Genomic DNA, 18,760 nt, shown 5'->3' on the forward strand with positions numbered 1-18,760 from the left:
GATAAATTGGACCAGATGACATAGTTTATCTGGACTTTGACCATAATTAAACAGAGTTATTAACTTTTTTGTATTATATTTTTTCTTGGATCCACAAATTTTAGTTAGCAAGGGACTTTTATCCCGGAGTGTGTTTAGGGTTCACACGATGCTGTGGTATACAAATAGAGTAAAGTCCATTTTTGGCCATCCAACTCTTGCCTCGGTTTGGTTTTAGCCATCGAACTCCAAAACCGGGTATCTTTGACCACTGAACTATTAAAACCGTTCACATTTGGCCATCCGGCTGTTTTGGTGGCCGGTTTCGCTGACGTGGACGCCGCGTGGCAGTGGGGCCCACTTGTCAGCATTACAACCCCTCTCTCTTCTCTCTATCTCCCTCTTTCTCTCTCCTATCTCATCTCCTTCCTCCTCTCTCTCCTTCCTGCTCGCCGGCGGAGGCCATGGCGCGGCGTCCTCGGAGCTCCGCCGGTCTCTCTCTCTCTCTCCCTCCTCCTCGTGCCCGGCGACCCAATTCCGACCTCAGCCGGCGGCGCCTCCCTCTTCCCCCTCTCCCTCTGTTGCAGCGCGCGGCGGGTGAGCTCGGATGGAGCTAGCGAGCGCCGTTGCTGGTCCAGTCGGCGGCGGGCGGCGGCCATGGCGCGTGAGGGGCGCAGCCACTCGGGCCTCGCCGACGTGCTGCAGCAAGGGGATGGCACCACCTGCGGACGGAGTCGCTACAGGAAGCTCGCCGACGTCGTCGCGGAGAAGGCGGCAGCTCCCGAGATCGGTTCGTGCTGAGGCGGCCGAGAAGAGGGAGGCGATGGTCGCCTAGGCATGCGAGGCGGCCGGGCAAGCTCGAGCTCCGCCTCGGGCCTGCACCGCCGGCTTGGCGAGCTCGAGCGCCGCCGCGGGCCAGCGCCGCCAGGCAAGCGAGCTGCAGCCCCACCACGGGCCAGCACCACCGGAGGCCCGCCGAGGCTCCCCGCCGTTCCTCGCGAGGCCGGCCGCCGCTCCCGCATCGGCCTTCACGCCCGCGCCGCGCAGGCCACCAGCCGTGGGAGCAAGGGAGGGGGCCGGAGAGGAGGGAGGGGGTGGAGGGCCGCACACGCCGGAGAGGAGGGAGGGCCCTGCACGCGGCGGAGAGAGAAATAGGAGAGAGGGGGAAGAAAGAGAGAAATATGAGAGATAAAAAAATGACAGGTGGGTCCCACCAACATGTGGCAGCCACGTCAGCAAAACCACATCCAAAATCACCGGGATGGCTAAATATGAACGGTTTTGAGAGTTCGATGGCCAAGGATACCCGGTTTTGGAGTTCGATGGCTAAAACCAAACAGAGACAAGAGTTGGATGGCCAAAAATGGACTTTACTCATACAAATATAGGAGAATGTAGCAGCAGCCTCCTGACATACTCGATCTTTAGTGTAAGGCTTCGTTTGGTTTTTTCAATTTAAGTTGTAAGTCTAACATCGCATATTTACACATCAATTAGAAGTACTAAATATAGACTTATTACAAAGCTAATTTCATAAGTCGTGACTTAATCACGAGATGAATCTATTAAGCCTAATTAGTTCATAATTTGACCCCTAATTGCTACAGTAATCATTCACTAATCATACATTAATTATACTTAATAGATTTGTCTAGAGCCATAATAGCAACTTATCACTTATGCAATTAGTTTTATATTAAGTTGGCATCTGAACATTCGAATTGACATCCGAATACTCAATGTGACAGCAACTTAAAAAACCAATGATAGCCTAAAAGAAAGGTGACCTTTTTATGACTGAAAATTTCATGTGATGTCCCTTTGCTCTTGGCACTTGGAAGTAAGGATCCCAGCCAGGGCGTTGCATCTTGGAATCAAGAATGTATACCTTATATTACAACGAATCTTTTATAATCATGTGTTTTTCTTTGAGAACATTCCTTGCATGGCTCTAGAGAAAATATCACTTCCTTGTGTGGCCCTGAAAAAATAAAACTTTCTTGTATGGCCTCCACTTTATTTTCTACCCCTTCTATGGCCTCCGGTTAGCTGCCGTTAGAAAATTCCGTCAACATTAGACGGAGTCCTGCCGCCAGCCGTCCGCTCCCTCCTCTGCTTCGCTGCCAATGCCACCGAGCCATCGAGAACGCTCCACATCCCCAAGGTCCACCGAGACGCGGTGTTCCGGCGCCACGATGGGCAGCTGCCTCCGCCGATGCCGTCCGCTACGCCGCGCCGCTGCCCGCTACGCCGACACCGACGCCGACGCCGCCCGGTACGCCGCGCCGCTGCCAACGCTGCCTGCTACGCCGCGCGGCTGACGTACCAACTCTTCAGTTCGTCCAAGACCGGCGGTGGCGCCCTCCTTCTCCCCTGCCTAGCGCGAGCGGAGGCATGGAGCACTCGCCGGATCCCGCACCTACCCATGGCAGGGAGATCCTCCCGGAGGCCGGCGCAGAGCAGGGGCCCGCGCGCGAGGTTTAGCGGCGGCACCCTGCTTCTCCCCTGGTGAACGTGAGCGGAGGAGAATTGGAGCGCCCGCCGGATCCCGCTCCTCCCCGCGACCGGCGCAGGGTAGGGCCCTGCGCGCGAGATCCATGGTGCTGGATCTAGCTCGGGTACGGGACTGGGCGGTGCCGAGCCTGTGCAAGAGTGGAGGAACTAGGGGTCAGCACTGCCTCGCAGGCCATTGATTTTATGGAGGCATCGCGAGATAGAAATGGGGAGGAGGGAGATCTTGCTCGGCGTGGCAAGATCGAGCTCTTGCTTGTGGTCTGCAACCGCAAGCGCAAGGGTGGCCTGCGGTTGTTGGTGGCATGGAACCATGCTCGTCACCGCGGCCTCGCTCGCCATCCGCGCCAGCGCCGCACCCGTGGGCAACCACGATGGCCCCGCTCGTGTTCCCGGAGGACACCGCCGCCGACGGAGGCGCCGGCGGCGCGCAGTGCGTGTAGCGGCAAGGCGTGGAGGTCCAGGAGGGTCGCGCGCGGCAAGGGAGAGTGGCGTGTCCATGGTGCGTCTACGCGCACGTGGCGGGGGAGGCGGTCGCGGCCGCGGCGACGAGCATGGCGAAGAGCAGGGCATCATGGCGCGTGTGACAAGGCGGGCGGGCGGGCACAGGGCGTCGTTGCCTTCACCGGCGGCGGTGGCGACGCCTCCAACGGCAGGTCAACGGGGGCGCGGGGCGGCAGACGGCCTGCATCGCGTGGGTCGGGGGGATGTGGAGCGGACAGCCGGCGGGGTTCCGTGTGATATTGACGGATTTTCTAACAGGAGGTGATGGGAAGGCCACAGAAGGGATAGAAAATAAAGTGGAGGCCATACAAGAAAGTTTTATTTTTCCAGGGCCACACAAGGAAGCGCTATTTCCTCTAGGGCCATGCAAGGAATTTTCTCTTTTTTCTTTTGGTGAAGTAGTAGATTGGTGACAATATGGAGTATAGCACCCACTTGGCCAATTCCTGTTGGGTTCTTTCCCATGGTTTTTTAATGCTGAGTATCCAAATGAGCCTGTAGGATTGTTTAGCGCACATGTATGCAAGAATAAGCAATTTAAACCACAAGAAACAATCAAATACTAATACTAATATACAAATGAATATATTTTTCATCGTATCATATATCGTACATATAAAAACCAAATGAATTTCCTACAAATATGACCAAAAGAAGACAAAAAAAAGAGAAAAGTCCACTAGCGGTCCTTAAATTTGTGCAGCTGTGTCAAGCCAGTCCCCAAATTGCAAAACAGGCCTTTAGATGCCTAAACACTGTTCGGGTATCACTGTAGTTAAACTATTAAGATGCAGATTCACAGCCCAGAGAGTTATTTGCATCTAAACAGTGTTTAGGCACCTATAAATGCCCGTTTTGCAAGTTTGGGGACCGGCTTGACACAGCTAGGCAAGTTTAAGGAGCACCAGTTAGAGATAAAAATGGTACAAATATTTTCTGATCGTATTCGAATTCGATCCGATCTGGAAGAGTTTTTATCCGTCCGTATCCGATTCCGAGTATCCAATATCCGTAACCAATCTGTATCTAAATGCTCAAAAGTTACATTTTTATGATGTCGATATCTATTAGAATTTTATCCAGCAAAAACTAACACTATCTGTATCCGACTCGAACACAAATATGAAAACAAATACGATATAACAGAAAAACGTGCGTGGAGAAAATGTTGGGCCGAAACGCCGGCCACAAACGAGAGCGGTGGACACTAGCGGCCCAACTAAAGGCCTGTGCGGAAACTACGGCCCGGTCCGGCTTGTCGCCCCCGACTCCGGCGACTCCGCGACTGCGCACTTCCAACTCCGCCGCCGCCCGAGCCCGAGCGAAGCTGCCGAAGAAGCAAGCGTGGCTCCCTTCCCTCTCCCTCGGTCGACCAGATGGACGGCCGCGTGAAGGTGGTGGGGCAGGTGGAGCGCGTGGACGGAACGTCGCTGACCTACGCGGAGTTCGTCAACCGCTTCATGGCGCCCAACCGACCCGTCGTCCTCACGGGGCTCACCGCGTCCTGGCGGGCCTGCGAGGACTGGACGCTCCCCGGCCCCGGCGACCGCCGCCGCCCTGACCTCAGCTTCTTCGCCCGGAACTTCCCCTCCCCTCTCGTCCAGGTAACCCCCTCCTCCTCGCCCATGCTGATGGCCCGTTGCGCTTGCTACGCGAATCGTTTGAGGACCCGTACGCAGTGGTGTCGATTGCGCAGGTTGCTGACTGCTCCTCGAGGGAGTTCACGGACCAGAAGCGCCTTGAGATGTCCATGCAGGAGTTCATCGATCACTGGGTTGGAGACGCTCATGGTGGCTCCAGTGCTGGGGATCGCGAGAGCTCCCTGTTGTATCTGAAAGATTGGCATTTCGTTAAGGTCTGCCCCCAGCACACTGCTTGCTTGATTTTCTCAAGTACTACAATGGCTTGTATTTTTTTTTCCTGCATGTAAAGGTTTATTATGCCAAATCGAAATAAACAGCGAGTGCATCTCCTAATTTTTGCCAAAACATTTTATGGTAATAATACAGTATTTTCTCCAATGATGACTATGTATTTGTTTCTATATGCCTTGCCTATGTAAAGCTGGCATATCTGACAGAGGTAACTTGTAATGTTATAAACTAAATTATGTTTTATTATTGTTTTAAGTTGGAGGAAAACTGTGGTATGGAGTCAGTTCCAGCAAGCAGCATGATGTGATGTATGCCCGCTGATTTTATTCCTTTTTTTCAGAGCTCGAATCTATTATTTAGTAACTGGCTAGCTGCAAATTTCTGTTCCAAGGATTGCAACATTGTCTTAAATCCACATACCAGTTCTTAAGACCAAAATGTTTTATTATTTTAACTATAAGGATTTCACCATAACTTCTGTGCTATGCAGTTGAGGATCATTTTGAAAAAGAGAACAATGTGTGTGTCTATGCTTACAAGATTGAATAATCCTTCAATAGCTCAACAGTAGAATGCAGACAATGCCTCTTTTCTTTTTCCAACTGATATTCCCTTTCCTGCTGCAACTGCAATATGGCTGTAATTACTTATCTTAAATTTCCAGGAGTACCCTTATTATGTTGCATATACTACACCAACATTCTTTGTTGATGATTGGCTCAACATGTATCTTGACAGTCACCGTATACATAGAGATTCTGACATTGCCAATCATAAAAATGAAATAAACTGTTCGGACTATCAATTTGTTTACATGGGAGAAAAAGGTATGTTCTATTTTACATGTCTAGCTAGCATTGTGAAATTCTGTGGTTCCACACGCAAGTTACCCTGTATTATATTATGATTATCTCCAATCATAATTATGCTTGGAAGGGCCAGAAGGCAAAGGAGGTTGAGGATACTGGCTTCAACCTTTGGTACACGGGAGCAACTCCGGGTAGGAATGGTGTAGACATCTTGATTGATAGGAGCCTTAAGGATGGAGTCGTAGATGTTAGAAGGCAAGGCGACCAGATTATCCTAATCCGGTTGGTAGTTGGAGATTCGGTTTTGAATGTGATCAGTGACTATGCCCCTCAGGTAGGCCTTAGTGAGAGCACCAAGATGCAGTTCTGGGAAGATCTAGATACATGGTTAGTACCGTGCCTACCAGCGAGAAACTCTTCATAGGAGGAGATCTCAACGGCCATGTGGGTGCGACTAATGTAGGGTTCGAGCGAGTGCACGGGGGTTTTGGGTATGGTAGCAGGAGTCAAGAGGGGGAGGATGTGTTGAACTTCGCGTTAGCCTACGACTTGTTGATAGCGAATACCGTGTTTAAGAAGAGGGAATCCCATCTTGTGACATTTCGTAGTGGACAACACTCGAGCCAGATCGACATTATCCTTGCTAGGAGGGAGGATAGACGTGATTGCTTAGATTGTAAGGTGATACCTGGGGAGTGTGTTGTCCCTCAACATAAGCTTGTGGTGGTGGACTTTCGTCTTCGGGTACGTGTCCACCGGGACAAACGTGCCAAGATTGCGAGTGCCAAGATTGCGAGAACAAAGTGGTGGAAGCTTAGAGGGGAAGCGGCACAAGCGTTTAAGGAAAGGATGCTAGGTGAGGGGCCTTGGGAAGAAGGAGAAGACGCAGATGACATGTGGCTAAAGATGGCAACATATGTTTGGCGTGAGTAGGGGAGGCAAACAGGAGGGGAAAGACACCTGGTGGTGGAACGACGATGTGTAAAGGGCTATTAAGGAGAAGAATGAGTGTTTCAAGTGCCTCCACCTTGACAAGAATGCAGCCAACATCGAGGGCTATAAATTAGCGAAGAGGGTTGCAAAGCGAGCTGTGAGTGTAGCAAAAGGTAAGGCGTATGATGACCTGTATCAGCGGCTAGGCACGAAAGAAGGGGAGAAGGACATTTATAGGATGGCTAGGATCCGCGAGCGGAAGACAAAGGACATCAACCAAATCAAATGCATTAAGGATGAGACAGATCGACTGCTAGTGAAGGATGAGGAGATCATGGATAGATGGAGAGAGTACTTTGACAAGTTGTTTAATGGGGAGAGTGAGAGCCCTACCCTTGAGTTAGATGACTCTTTTGACGATACCAAAAGACGTTTTGTGAGGAGAATTCAGGAGGTAGAGATCGGGGAGGCTTTGAAGAGGATGAAGGGAGGTAAAGCGATGGGCCCTGATGGTATTCCCATTGAGGTGTGGAGATGTCTAGGAGATAGAGCAATAGTATGGTTAACTAAGCTTTTTAATCTCATTTTTCGGTCAAACAAGATGCCGGAAGAATGGAGCAGAAGTATATTAGTACATATCTTCAAAAACAAGGGCGATGTTCAAAGTTGTACTAACTACTGTGGAATTAAGCTGATGAGCCATACGATGAAACTTTGGGAGAGGGCTATCGAGCATCGCCTAAGAAGAGTGATAAGTGTGACCCAAAACCAATTTGGGTTCATGCCTGGAGGGTCAACCATGGAGGCGATTTTCTTAATACAACAATTGATGGAGAGATATAGGGAGCAGAAGAAGGACTTGCACATGGTCTTCATTGGCCTTGAGAAGGCATATGACAAAGTACCGAGAAATGTCATGTGGTGGGCTTTGGAGAAGCACAAAGACCCAACTAAGTACATTACCCTCATTAAGGATATGTATAAGGATGCGACGACGTTTGTCCGGACATGTGATGGCAACACTACTGACTTTCCTATTAACATAAGCCTACACCAGGGGTCAGCATTGAGCCCTTATTTATTTGTTTTAGTGATGGATGAGGTCACAAGGGATATACAAGGTGAGACCCCTTGGTGTATGCTCTTTGCTGATGATGTGGTGCTAGTTGACGAGAGTAGGGCAGGGGTTAATAGGAAGTTAGAGCTGTGGGGACGCACGTTAGAGTCGAAAGGGTTCAGACTTAGTAGGACCAAGACCGAGTACATGATGTGCGATTTCAGTGCGACTAGGCATAAGGGGGGAGACGTTAGTCTATATGGGCAAGTGGTGGTCCAGAAGGATATTTTTCGGTATTTAGGATCGGTGCTACAAAAGGATGGCGACATTGATGAAGATGTTAGGCATAGAATTTCAGCTGGCTGGTTGAAATGGCGGCAAGCTTCTGGCATCCTTTGTGACAAGAGGGTGCCACAAAAGCTAAAAGACAAATTCTATAGGACAGCAATTTGTCCGGCGATGTTATACGGTGCTGAATGTTGGCCTACAAAAAGGCGACATGTCCAGCAACTGAGTGTAGCAGAGATGCGGATGTTGCAGTGGTTTTGCGGGCACACAAGAAGGGATAGAGTCCGGAACGAAGTTATTCGGGATAGGGTCGGGGTGGCACCAATTGAGGAGAAACTTACCCAGCATCCGCTGAGATGGTTTGGACATGTCCAACGAAGGCCTCCTGAGGCGCCGATGCGTAATGGGGTTCTTGAGCGGGTCAATAATGTAAAGAGGGGTAGAGGTAGACTTAAACTGACGTGTGATGTGTCGGTTAAGAGAGACCCTAAGGATTGGAATATCTCTAAAGAGATAGCTTTGGATAGGAGCGCTTGGAGACTAGCTATCAATGTGCTTGAATCTTGAACTTATTTCTTTCGGGTTTCATCTCTAGCCTACCCCAACTTATTTGGGGAAAAAAACTATGTTGTTGTTGTTGTATAATTATGCTTGAGTTTCGATCTGTAGGAACCTGGACTCCTCTGCATGCTGATGTTTTTAGGTCATACAGCTGGTCAGCAAATGTTTGTGGGAGAAAACAATGGCTGTTGCTACCACCATCACAAAGTCATCGTGTATTTGATAGGTACGAAAAAGTTAGTTTTGGTATTTCTTATCATTATTTATTATTGTTAGCTAAAACTTTGGTAACAATGCTTAATGGTAGAATGAAAGCATATTAGGTGACCCCGTTAGATTAGTTCATGTAAAGCAACTATTAAGCATCATTATAGCTTTTACATATAACTTTTGTGTTTTCTAAAAGACACATAATACATAATGCAAAAATGCTCCATATCTTCCCTCATTTTTTTGTAGTACTTTCTGTTGTTGCCTGCTCAGTGATTGTTAATTGTGCCATGTAGGTACATGAGATCCTCGGTCTATAACTTAAATGATGATGTTTCTGAAAAGCTTTTTCCTGAATTCAATAAGGTCTCCCTCCCTCCCTCTGGTCATATTCCTTTGGAAAGTTTCTTTTCTGAAATGTAATTTTATGAAGTTTCTTTTGTAGACTGAATGGCTAGAGTGCATTCAAGAGCAGAATGAAATCATATTTGTTCCCAGTGGATGGTATCACCAAGTCCATAACCTGGTAAATCTCCCCATATTTGCAATTCAACTGCATGTTTACTGTGATGGTTGATCTGTATTGGTTTGGTGTTATACTGTTATGCAAGTAGATATATTTTCCACATTGGACGTAATAGGAACTAAATAGGATAACATGAAACTATCAATCATTGCCTTTGGATCAGATTGGTTGTTAACACTGGACATCTTTAAAATATCTCCACCCATTTTACATGTATACTCCTCTCAGTGACTAACATATGTAATCTGCTTTCACCAAGTTTAGTTCTCATTTTCTTAATTTGGGGTTGGTGTCACTTGATGTGCACTTTGTTCTTTTTCAACTTAGATGTTTAACTTCCTATGTTGAGGAGGATTTGGAAGGGCTTGGTTTGATGTCCCCTTTAATGAGATTGAAAATGTCCTGAACTTATGATGGGCAAATATCATGTTGGCCCAACAATGAAATATTTTTCTCAACCCATTAAGCCCAAAGGGCAGTTTACATATATATAGACTCCAACGGCAGCATATTCTACGAAATATGCTCCTAGACTCTTAATAGACACCTAAGCAGCCATAACCTAGACTCTTAATAGACACCTAAGCAGCCATATATGGCTAGAAAAAAAAACCTCCGTGCAATCCCATCGATGGTCGAGATCACCCCGGGGGGGCTATACCTAGCCCTATCTAGTAGTATAGATAAGTACAGGGACGCACTATCGTGAGACTTATCTAACATATCATGCAGACAGGAGCGGGACATTAGAACATAGAGAGCTAGACAATAGATGTGGAAAAACAATATATGACGGAGAAAACTTTAGAAGTTATGAAGATTATTCACTCCCATTGCTTGCACACATAAAGGATGCAAACCAATCCTTATGACCTTATATGTTTGGAGTACGACTTGACTGCTAAGAAAGTAACATGGATGATTCAAAAGAAAAAAGCAGCTAATCATGATGAAATGCTAAATTATGAGATATGCTCATATGCTTGCAACTTCCTGACGATAAAATGATACTTGAAAGAACTTATGCGTCACATCTCTGTGCATTCTGCGCCTCCATGCTGTGGTTACTGCTGGGCTCAAGTCCATGGAAGAACTTTGAATCATTTCAGTCTGCTCCCAGTGGCATGTAAACTGATGCAATGGCTAATCAATTTGAAGAAAATTTTACTCCCAACAACTAAACTATAGTTACTGAAATTATATTTTTATAAGTATTTATCAATTAACATTAGTGTAGCTAAATCTGTTTGTATGATATTCAAATGGCAGTGCATTTATTTGTTTCTTAAAAAGTTCTTTGATTTTTCCTGTACAATATTTGTTTAAAGAATTGTACCAGTTACCATTAATATACTACTAGCTGTTAAACTAATGTGTTTTTCCCCTCTATGGCAACCACTATAGGAGGATACTATATCTATAAACCATAATTGGTTTAATGCCTACAACCTGCACTGGGTGGTGAGTACATGTGTTTTGTATCAAGTTAGTTGTAAAATAATAAATTACATTCTCGCTAATACTTGGCACATTTAGTGGAACTTGCTTTATGAAGACTACAAAGTTGCAAAAGAATATATTGAAGACATTCGAGAAATATGTGATGATTTTGAAGGGCTTTGCCAACGGAACTTGGCGGCTAATACAGGTAATGCTCCATTATGTGAATAATTACATGAACAACAAGAAATGCCTTTTTTAACCTTCTCTGATAACATCCTATTTGATCTATTTTCAGGGATGAACTTCTATGATTTCTTCATTTTCATAGTGCGGTTTGCTTTAGCCAATGTAATTGAGCTTTACCATCTTCAGCAGCCAGAGGTTGCAACATTTTCAACAGAAACTGCACTCCCTTTTGTCTATAATCTGAAGTCAATTCGTAATGTTGCATCAAAAATGATAACTACAGAGGCTTTCACTACTGAGAATCTTCGTAGTATTTCTGAAGATAACCGTAATGCTTTCTCCAATGTCAAACAAATATTAGAAGAGGAGAGTTTCAGAAGGCTATTGGTGACACTGTCACAGGCATATGAACACATAGACAGAGGGCAAAGACATTGTCTTAAATCTTCTACTTCATATCAGAAGAGCTGTTTGTCAGCGATCTGCTTGAACTCTGATTGCAATGTGGTTGATCACATTATTTCTTTGATCAGTGAAGTTTGTGTACCTGCAGATTTGGTGACACTAATTGATAGTGCTCTCTCTGATGGATAGTTTTTAGTCCATCTAGCATGGTAAACTTGTGCTTGCATGAATCCTAATTAGTGAGCCATGATACATATTTGATCACTGTTGGATTCTGACAGCCTGTCAGTTGGAGAATCAATTGTGCATTACATACTTATTGGTTCTCTTTGCAGTGCCCACGTTTCATGACGTAAACTCCAAACATGAAGTTTTCTGATGTGACATTTGCATAACAGTGGAAGGTCAAAAGATTGCACCCTTTTGTGGCAATCAGGCTGTTTAATTCTTCCATGCAGAAGATGTCACTAAGGATGTAATTATTGGTCAAATCACCCACCTTTCTGATAATTGCATTCAAGTTGGATGGACAAAATTTGCACTGCTTATATATCCAAATGATTTCCAAATATTTTACTACATTCAACCTGTCATATATGGTAAAGTCGCTAACGATATGAGAGTAGTAAATTTTTAATGGTTTCTATGGAAGATTTCATTTGTAAATCACTCATTACTTTTGTTTGCTGTCTCTGTTCCTGCAGACAGGTGGAGAATCTTGACAAGACAAGGGTTAAAAGCTGTTTTGTACAATCAATCAAGGCTTAAGCGAGTGTTCAGCTGTGTTTTAAAGATGTACTGTACTATATTTGATGAAAAGTTTTGTAAGTGATTTTTTTCTTAAACCACAGTTTAAGTCAAAGAATCCAGTCTTGATCATCTCTGTTTTATAATGATTAAAGTTTATCATAAGAGAAAAACAATATGAACAGAAAATCTTTTGAATATTATTCCCTTCATTCTTAAATATATGTCGTTTTGACTTTTCTAGGTTCATAGTATATCTAGGTGTATAGCAAACACTATGAATTTAGAAAAAACAAAACGAGCTACATTTTGGAATGGAGTACTTGTGAGGCGGTGAGTAATGCTTTGCTTTCCAAAAAAGATTCTGCGGGTGTCTTATGATCCTTTCAAAAAACTGTTGGAAGAATAAATGATATATGTTAAAGAATAATCATGCTATGGGTTAGAGTTAGTTAGAGTTATGTGATATGATATGAAAATGGCCTGAGGATGGCCCAAGAATTTTGCAGATGCAACCTTTTTGGCTTTATTTTTTTTTAACAATTAACAAAACTAGTCGGGCAAAAGTTTCTAGTTGACTGAGAACATGTAGAGGTGAGAGACCTGTTTTATTCCATTATCTAGATAAATCGACTAAGAGAAACTATAGTTTGTACTCCCTCCGTTCCAAATTATAGGTCATTTGACTTTTTTGACATCAAGTTTGACCACTCGTCTTATTCAAAAAATTTATGCAAACATAGTCAAATTTAAGTCACTCTTGAATAACTTGTATTGATAAAGCAATCCACAATAAAAGAAGTGATGTTTTGCATAAATTTTTGAATAAGACGAGTGGTCAAACTTGGAGTTGAAAAAGTCAAACGACTTATAATTTGGAACGGAGGGAGTACTGAAAAAGCAGTGCCAGTACTGATCAATATAACTGCTCTGGTACCCCCTTGACCAAAAGCTTCTTTAATTTACCAAAAGTTTATCCACACCTTATACCGGCCAGCCTTGAGGGTGCGAATATCTGAACAACAGCTTTCGGTCATTTACACGAGTACTAAATAAATTATCTTTATTATCATGAAATGGTGTCCTCTCCCCTCTTACACAAGTGCACTATAGGCCGTGTTGGATTGGAATGTTCCTCTTGGCTTGGTCTGCTCTGTACCTGACTGAATGAAACCCTGTCTGGTGACTATGTGACTGCAGCCTGGGGCGATTGCTGCACAGCAGGAGCAAGAGCACCAAATTATAATTATTGCCTGTCTGGTGCTCAGATCCATTTGGGGACTAAGCAGCAGCAGGAGGGACATGGAAACAAACAGATCTGCTGGGTTTCCACTGCGAGTGTTGCTCCTGTCTCCTCTTGGCACTGCCATCCCGTTCACCTTTCCAGCACCACGCCGTGCCCCTGTCTGCTGGATTGTTGGCCATTGCTGCAGTCCTATGATATGCACTGTTCTGTTTTACCAGACATGCCGAGGCACAAGAACAGGAGGAGCCACTCTAGATTTCTCCATTCGTCAAGCCTTGATGGCTGCAACTGCAAGTGATCGATCTATAACCGACAGGAGCTTCTCGGTTTCTCCGACAGGTGCGTCATCAGCTATACTCTGACCTGCATATACATGTTACTGTTTTGCATTAGTATTATCATCGTAATTGTGCTGTTAGTTTCAGTTTCACGCAACCTAACAAGGCACGCTCTAATTAAGGCGTTAAGCTGCGTTACCGCTCTAATTATTGCTTGCCGTTGCATCTAACCTGATGCAGGTAGCTGGGGCTCTTGACAACGCCGCAGTGAATCCTGTCGCCTGCCGCTCATTATCCACTGGCTAGCCGTTGCAGGCCGATGTCGCTGGTGCTGTTTGCCATTGAACCTAATGGAAGCAGCAGGGCTGTAATGGCGTGCTTAAATACCCCCTGTCTACAGGCAGAGGAGTTTGTTGCAGTGTTATTGCCGGCAATTGCAGCAGCTACCCGTGCCTATCCCACATAATGCTAGTATACTCCCAACAGCAAGGGACAAACGGAAATGGTTGTCCTGCAGCCTGCAAGCCTGAAGCTGCTGCGCCCAGTTTGGCCGAGGAATTGAAACACCAAGGACTCGATGCCTGTCACCTCACTTCTTGGTGGTCTCGTGTTCGGACTTGGAAACACGCTTGGCTAGTTGGCTCCAGAGGCTGCCATGCCATCCACTCTTTTCTGCTTTCGGTGGCTGGCTCTGTTCCTCCTCACCTGTAGCTGTACGCTGTAGATTCTAGTTCGTTTCGATTTTCCGGGAGGCAGTGAACTGGAGCAGACCGACCCGTGAGGTGGTCCTGGTGTTCCGACTGTTCTAAGGCTGGGGAAATGGGTGGATTAGATGCTTGTGCTTTGCTGCAACATGGATGATGTAACTTGGACGTGAAGGAAGGGACAAATGCCTTGGGAGGAAAAAGAAACAAAACAGAAGCTGTATATATATACACTCCCTACTGCTACACCTCTCTAGATTCTAATAAAGGTTATTAGTAGTACATACCATAGCATTGCCCAAAATCCCGTCGCTTTGTGGGCTTCTTATTCCTTTGATTATTGTTGCTACTCTGTAACTTAGTCATCGGTAAAGGTGACTATGTACTAAGACGCGATCGATTGCTTCCCGAGGCGTTTGATTGCTTCTTGCATTGCTTCAATGTTGGTGCAAGATTTTACATGTGTGACTGTTGCTTAACGTTGAAGCATGACACAGAGTGTGCTTGTTCCCCCTTGTTCCCTAACATGATGTTTCTTTCTTTTACCTCATCTAACCATTGGGGACTTTTTTTTTTGAAACGAAACCATTGGGGACTTTCAGTCAGACCCAAGGAAGGAAGAGCATGAGCAAACTGGCAGAGAGAGCAAGGCCTGGTTGTTGTTGATGGACAATGCAAATGTATATACTGCTAGCTTGCTACATTGTTCAGGGGGCTTTTACATTACAACTCGTCACTACCTGATGAACCTGACTAGTTTGCACTGACCATACCTGGTACCCAACCCTTTTGTTTTAGACCACCAAAAAAGAGAAAAAAAAAGAAAATTGAAGAAATTACATGATGGTGGATTCTCCCTTTTGAGAAATGAACCTTTTGCAAGAAAAAGAAAAGAAAAAGAAAAGACCAAGAAAGAGAGATTGCCATGGGAATTAAACCAAAAAAAAGTATCCTCCTCGCTCATCTGCATGCATGACTGCATCCTGTTCTTCAATTCAACCCCCCTGCTAGTGCTAGGTGCTCGCACTGCTACGTGCACCGGACGTTCCTGCCGGGCCCGCCGTAGTAGAAGTAGTTGCCCCAGACGGCGTTGACGCCGCCCTGGATGTCGTAGCAGCTGGGGTGGTCGGCGGTGACGTGGAAGCCGGCGGCAAGCGGCACCAGGCTGTTGTCCCAGTCCACGACCTCGAGGTTCCGGAAGTAGGAGGCGCGGCCGAAGCCCTCGCCGGCGAAGTGGCCGCTGCCCATCTGCGTGGCCGTGTGCGCCCCGGACGCGCGCGTGTTCACCACCTCGCCGCCGAACTGCACCATGCTCGCGTGCGACGCCAGGTGGGTGAACAGCAGCGACGGCCAGTACCCCACCAGCTCGCCGGAGCCGAACTCCAGCCACCAGTTGCCGTGGTTCGGGTCCTGCAAGCGCGCGTGTTAGATTTTATTTGTATTTCTTTTCAGTTAATGAGAGGAAAAATTAGATTTCATCCGGTTTCATCAAATCAAATAAGTAAAGGCAAATGAAAAGACCAAAAAAAAAGAGAAGGAATTCAGCTGCACCGGTGCGTGGTTGTACTCATTTCTAGACACGATGTGAAAAGCCGTGCACTTGTTGAATGAAAAAAGGCGAAAGGAGCAGAGCAAGCGATGCAAACTAAAGAAAGGACAGCTAGCGCAATGATGCGCGCGGTCTGCGACTGCCTGCAGAAGGAAGGCCATGGTCTATGGTTACCTTCCAGACGAGCAGGCTGATGTCGAACTGGCCGGCGTTGTAGGCGGAGGTGGGGGAGATGGCGGCGCCCATGGCGATGCGGCTGTTGGTCTGGATGAAGCCCGAGCAGAGGAGGTTGTAGCACCCCGTCGTCTGGTACGCGTCCGTCTGCACCACCAATTAATCAGAATAAGGAATTGAATCCCTACAGAATTCTCGATCGAGGCGATCAGTCTGATGATTACCGTCCAGTAGGTGAAGAACCTTGGCGAGTTGTCCCCGTAGAGCTGCGGGCTGACCTGCCACCCGGCCTCGATGGTGTTGAGGTCGTTGCCGAAGGAGCCCGCGATGACCCAGATCTGCGACAGGCTGAACTCCGACGCCGTGCTCACTTTGGGCGCCCACACGTTGATGCTCGCCTTGGCGCCGTAGAACTCGTCGCCGGCCACGTACCCCACCGCGTGCTGCACCGCCGGTTCATCATTCAGGCTCACCGTCAGTGTCACCGATCCAGATGCATTGCATTGCATTTGCATTGCAGCAGGATGGAAGAAGAAGAAGAGGACACGAGTACTCGACACGCTCATCGTCATCAGGTGAATCTAGCTAATCGGTTGCGACAAAGCCATCTATCGTCTTGTACGCTGCTGGATGATGTCAGCTAGGCTAGTCTAGCTAGCTAGGAGACGCCATGCAAGCTTTTCTGGCTTCTAGCGCTTGTCAGCGAGCAACTCGGTCGGTCTGCTGAGATCTTGGCCCTCTCGGACCCAGAACGTACATAACTGCCTCACCAACCAAATGCCATGGCGCTGCCAGTGCCAAGCTGGTGGTGATGACTTGAAGAATCCTGAGGAGAGGAATGGAGTAGGCATGCACGGACCTCGTGACCGCCGGCGACGGAGTCGCGGCGCACCCTGGCGGCGGGCGCCCTGCCGAAGCGGCGGACGGAGCTGGCGCGGAGCACGTCGGCCTCCGTGGTCCGCCTGATGGGCACGGAGCCCTCCGGGCAGGCCTCCCCGGACGCCGCCCAGAGCTGCGTGCCGGCGCCCGCGGTGTCGTTGGGGCGGCGGTGGTGGTGCCCCTTGGGCCGCGCCGGCGGGTCCTGCACGAACGGAAACAGAGCTTGTTATTTTGTTAATGAGTACTCTCTGCTGTTCCATCGCTTGATAATAAAATGCAGAGGAAAACAGAGCAGGGTGCTGGTGATCAGGGGTCACCGAACGCGAATTACTTACCAGTGGCCTCTGGCCGTGCAGCCTCGGGTGGTCGAACGCCGGCTGCAGGTGCGCCGCCACGCAGTCGATGAGGTCGCCGTCGGGGCTCTGCAGCATCGACAGCAAAAGGTGAGCTCGCACCGTCGGTGTCATGGTCCGAGTTCAGCGTCAGACAAAGAAGACGAGCAGAGGACACCCACGCACGTGCCTGGATGGTCCGGAGCGCCGGCTTGTTGAGCCGCCGGAGCAGCGCCTGCACCCTCCTGTACCGCCGGAGCTCGTCGCCGGGCCGGAACCCCCGCGTCTGGTTCTGGTTCTGGTTCTGGTTCGCCGCCGACGCCCAGCCGGCGAGAAGCAGCAGCGCGACGAGGAGCGCAAGGCGAGAAGGCGACGCGCTGGCTGCCATCAGTGCGGGGTCCTGACCGGCTCGCGGAACCTCCTGATGCAGGGTCGCTTCTGGTCGTCGCCGCTGCTGCGCTTCTCCTTCTCCCAGGCCGGCGGAGGAGAAGAATACATTGGCCGGTCCGTGGCTGCTGCTGCTGCTTTGGTGCGCGCCGCTCGCTTGCTCGCTTGCCTGCGGCCTTGGGAGTCGGGGCTGCTCCTGCTCCTGCTCCTGCTGCCAGAAATGTAGCCGGCGGCGTGGCTCCTTAGTGATCCAGGAGCTGCCTTCAAGTGGTGGCGGGGCGGGTCGTTGCGTTGCTTCGGGCAAGGCGAACAAAGACGGGGGAGCGAGCACTCGTCCTCCCTGTACGCAAAGGTCTCCGCTTCCAAGGCTCCCCAGGCGACGGCACCGGGGGCGGCGCTATATACTACTGCCACTCTGCGACTGCCAGCCAGCCTAGGTTGCTCTCCGCTTATCGATCATGGTGATGGCCAGATGGTAGAGTGGAGAGGAGAGAGAAGTGCAGTCAGAGTTAGCTAGCCGGTCCCGACAAAGCATGAGGCTTTGCAGCATGAGGCAATCGAGTTGAGGGGAATAATTTACTTGGTGTGCCTGCTTTTGGGAAAGGCAGAGCAGCAAGGGAGCTGAGGAATGAGGGCGCCCTGCCCAACCCAAACCAGGCGAGTGCCCATGCCAAGGCAAATGTGGAGTGCTGCGGCTGCAATGAGTGAGTGGTACTACCATACCAGCATGGCAGTTTGATTGGGGACGGATGCGGGCGCATTTGCAAGGAAGAAACTCTGCCTCTATAGTTGGCTATGGAGCCAGCGACCCGGTGGCCCGCCCAGAAGCCTGGTTTTTTGGCCTGGCCCGGCCCATTTTGTGCTTGGCCCGGCACGAAAGCAGCAGGCCGGCCCGGTAGTGGCCCGCTAACTCCAACGGTCGGGCGCGGCCGGCCCAGCCCAGCTGGCCAGGGGAGGGGGGAGTATATAACTCTGCCCGTGGCTCCCCCTAACCCTAGCCCCCATTCCCCTCGCCCCCCGTCGCCTGGCTCCCGCCGCCGCTCCACGACCGCGAGAGATTGCGCCTCCGCCTGGCCACCTCTGCCATTCCGGCCGGCGAGCGGCTACCCACACGGCCGCACCCGCCTCCGCCGCCGGCCTCTCGTCTTCCCTTCCGTCACCGGTGAGTAGATCTCCGG

The 18,760-nt window shown here is 48.6% G+C and overlaps 2 protein-coding genes and 1 long non-coding RNA gene across 10 annotated transcripts; 1 reads left to right on the forward strand and 2 right to left on the reverse strand.

Annotated features, from left to right (window-relative positions):
* The first annotated feature begins 4,227 nt into the window (after positions 1-4,227).
* Positions 4,228-14,750, forward strand: LOC120707140 (2-oxoglutarate and iron-dependent oxygenase JMJD4-like). Of its 8 annotated transcripts, none has more exons than XM_039991940.1 (13): positions 4,228-4,598; positions 4,691-4,849; positions 5,533-5,695; positions 8,625-8,742; positions 9,023-9,092; positions 9,172-9,252; positions 10,657-10,713; positions 10,789-10,900; positions 10,991-11,076; positions 11,622-11,885; positions 11,991-12,110; positions 13,234-13,618; positions 13,798-14,750. In XM_039991940.1, the coding sequence occupies exons 1-10, from the start codon at positions 4,371-4,373 to the stop codon at positions 11,640-11,642; spliced, it is 1,095 nt and encodes a 364-aa protein (XP_039847874.1). In that variant the 5' UTR covers positions 4,228-4,370; the 3' UTR covers positions 11,643-11,885; positions 11,991-12,110; positions 13,234-13,618; positions 13,798-14,750. The 8 variants fall into 8 exon arrangements, with proteins under 8 accessions (XP_039847874.1, XP_039847879.1, XP_039847877.1 ...); XM_039991945.1 differs by having other exon boundaries at positions 10,991-11,043; XM_039991938.1 differs by having other exon boundaries at positions 4,230-4,598; positions 10,991-11,495.
* LOC120707142 lies at positions 9,715-9,903 on the reverse strand. Its single transcript, XR_005688830.1, has 2 exons — positions 9,834-9,903; positions 9,715-9,799 (listed from the first exon to the last, which is right to left on the reverse strand). It is a non-coding gene; the product is annotated as an uncharacterized LOC120707142 (long non-coding RNA).
* A 167-nt stretch (positions 14,751-14,917) lies between the features above and the next one.
* Positions 14,918-18,317, reverse strand: LOC120707141. The gene is made up of 6 exons (XM_039991947.1): positions 17,386-18,317; positions 17,199-17,285; positions 16,844-17,065; positions 16,209-16,427; positions 15,985-16,131; positions 14,918-15,671 (listed from the first exon to the last, which is right to left on the reverse strand). Exons 1-6 carry the CDS (start codon positions 17,581-17,583, stop codon positions 15,291-15,293), a joined length of 1,254 nt encoding a protein of 417 aa, XP_039847881.1. The 5' UTR covers positions 17,584-18,317; the 3' UTR covers positions 14,918-15,290.
* Between the last annotated feature and the right edge of the window lie 443 nt (positions 18,318-18,760).

Source organism: Panicum virgatum, chromosome 5K, assembly GCF_016808335.1.
Source record: "Panicum virgatum strain AP13 chromosome 5K, P.virgatum_v5, whole genome shotgun sequence".
Classification (NCBI taxonomy): domain Eukaryota; kingdom Viridiplantae; phylum Streptophyta; class Magnoliopsida; order Poales; family Poaceae; genus Panicum; species Panicum virgatum.